We start from the raw sequence: 2711 nt of genomic DNA, 5'->3' as shown, positions 1-2711 counted from the left end.
CAAACTCCTGACCTCAGATGATACACCTGCCTCAGCTTCCCAAAGTGCTGGGATTACAGGTGTGAACCCCCATGCCCTGCCCATATGATCTTTAAATATAGGGTTATCCCTTTCCTTTTTCTGCCTTTCCTTCCATCATCTCTTTCTTCTTTCCTTTCTTCCCTTTTTCTTCCTTTCTTTCCTGTAACAAATATTTATTGAGGTGTAGCTGTGCTCAGATCAACGCACTATTAATCTTGGTTAAAAAAAGATAATTTGTCCTTTCGCTGCCTGACCGCCGCCATCATGGGTCGCATGCATGCTCCCGGGAAGGGCCTGTCCCAGTCGGCTTTGCCCTATCGACGCAGCGTCCCCACTTGGTTGAAGTTGACATCTGACGACGTGAAGGAGCAGATTTACAAACTGGCCAAGAAGGGCCTGACTCCTTCACAAATCGGTGTGATCCTGAGAGATTCACATGGTGTTGCACAAGTACGTTTTGTGACAGGCAATAAAATCTTAAGAATTCTTAAGTCTAAGGGACTTGCTCCTGATCTTCCTGAAGATCTCTACCATTTAATTAAGAAAGCAGTTGCTGTTCGAAAGCATCTTGAGAGGAACAGAAAGGATAAGGATGCTAAATTCCGTCTGATTCTGATAGAGAGCCGGATTCACCGTTTGGCTCGATATTATAAGACCAAGCGAGTCCTCCCTCCCAATTGGAAATATGAATCATCTACAGCCTCTGCCCTGGTCGCATAAATTTGTCTGTGTACTCAAGCAATAAAATGATTGTTTAAAAGCAAAAAAAAAAAAAAAAAAAAAAAAAGATAATTAATTACCCCCGTGGCTTAAGAAGCTCACGGGCTAGAGAGAAACTCGGAGAAGTGTGATAAATATGATCAAGTTTATCATAGGGTGGTATGTGTCCTAAAGTACATAATGTGAATATTACAGTGTTATCTAATAATTAGTTAATATTAAACATAAATTACATGTGGTTAATATTAACTATTGCTAACATTATACTATCTTAGTTATACCAATATTATAGAAATAATATTAATGATAATATTAATGATAACATGTTAATTAATAATAGATTCAACCAAATACATTTTGATGCAACACTTACACAAAATATTCTTTTTGTATCATCTATTTCACTGAATTCTTCACATTATTGCTTCTTTCCATTATTGCAAATAATCTGAAATTGACTATATATCAATTAGCCAACAAAATTCACAAAGTCATTACTAGTGGAGATTTATGTTCTTGTCAGAAATATGCAAGGAATAAATATGCCTATACTTTTGTTTCTACCACTTGCAAATATATATCTTTATTTATGGTTCAAGGTTTGATGATTACTTACAAGGAAGGTGACAGAAATCTTAGGAAACATAAATCCCAAGTTTCTCAAGGGCAGAAGCAAAACTGCATTACCGGTAATCTCAAATCAGCCCATTTTTCTCCAATTTGCAAAAGAAGTACAAAATTTATCAGTACTGTACTCTTTTATTAAAGAGGAAATTACAAGTTTAAAATGATAAATAGTCAAAGGATATACTTTAGTAAAGTATTAGCAAACATTCAATCACCAATTTGCCTAGAAACTTTCATGCTGCAACCCTTTTAAAGGAATTAATTTTAATAAAGTAGAATAAACATTTCCTGATATATCCTCTAGTCAGGTTATATCAGGAAACATGATATAGGTCAAACTATCTCTGACCTACTATTTGGCTATTTCATTCAAGTAGCATTTTATTTATTTTCCAAATCTGTTTTTCACCACATGCATTTCTGGGATAGTTCCACTTTTCTTTTCTTTCTCTTAACAATAAAGTGCATATGGATTCTTAACTCCATTTGAATGTCATTCTCCTTATAATTGGGATATGCAGAAATAGTAAGTACTTGCAGCATTTCCTTACTCATGTCATCCTGCATTTTCCACAATACATTTAAAAGATCTTCGGTTTCTTTAAATAATTCCACAACAGTCACACACTCATTCCTTAAACAAACCAGGGCTGCTTTCATGGGTATGTGACCTGTGCAATTGCTTAGAAGAGCCAGGATTAATGCTCCATTTTTTCCATCTTGAAAATCTTGATAACTTCTGAAGAAGGAATCGTGTCTTTTTTCCTGTACTGATTTCCACAAATTAGGTAGCTTGTCTATCTAATAATGGTAGATTCTATAAAATGGATACAGAATGACATTGGAAAGCCATGCATAAATATTAATAATAGTTATTTTTAGATGGTTGTTGCCATAGTCTGTTTGTGCTGCTATAACAAAATATCTGAGGCTATTTAATGTATAAACAACAGAAATTTGTTTCTCAGAGTTTGGGAGGCTAAGAAGTCCAAGATCAAGGCACCGGCAGGTTCATCAGTGTCAGATGAAGGCTCCTTTCTCATAAATGGCACCGTCTAGGTGTCCTCACCTGGTGGAAAGAATGGAAAGAGCACAGGGGACAAATGCTGTGTCATATGATTGAAGAACAGATGAACAAAAAGGGACTAAGCTGTTTCCCTGCAGCCCTTTCATAAGATACTCATCCACTCATCAAAGCAGAGCCCTCATGACTTCATCATATCCCAAAAGGGCCCAACTCTTAATATCACCTGAATTAAGTTTCAATACCTAAATTCTGGGTGGCATTCAGACCACAGCATTTCACCTTTGGCCCTCCAAACTCATCTTTCTCACACGCAAAA

General features: G+C 36.2%; 1 protein-coding gene across 1 annotated transcript; it reads left to right on the top strand.

The window, feature by feature from the left end:
• The first annotated feature begins 244 nt into the window (after nucleotides 1–244).
• On the top strand, nucleotides 245–808 carry LOC101011665 (40S ribosomal protein S13). Its single transcript, XM_009198258.3, has one exon. It carries the CDS (start codon nucleotides 286–288, stop codon nucleotides 739–741), a length of 456 nt encoding a protein of 151 aa, XP_009196522.3. The 5' UTR covers nucleotides 245–285; the 3' UTR covers nucleotides 742–808.
• The last annotated feature ends 1903 nt before the right edge of the window (nucleotides 809–2711 follow it).

Source organism: Papio anubis, chromosome 3 (assembly GCF_008728515.1).
Source record: "Papio anubis isolate 15944 chromosome 3, Panubis1.0, whole genome shotgun sequence".
NCBI lineage: Eukaryota > Metazoa > Chordata > Mammalia > Primates > Cercopithecidae > Papio > Papio anubis.
The sequence above is the reverse complement of the archived record's forward strand: the minus strand, read 5'-3'. Positions and strand labels throughout refer to the sequence as shown.

Coding starts and splice junctions, on each gene's coding strand:
- LOC101011665 (XM_009198258.3), top strand. CDS start 286: ATGGGTCGCATGCATGCTCCCGGGAAGGGCCTGTCCCAGTCGGCTTTG.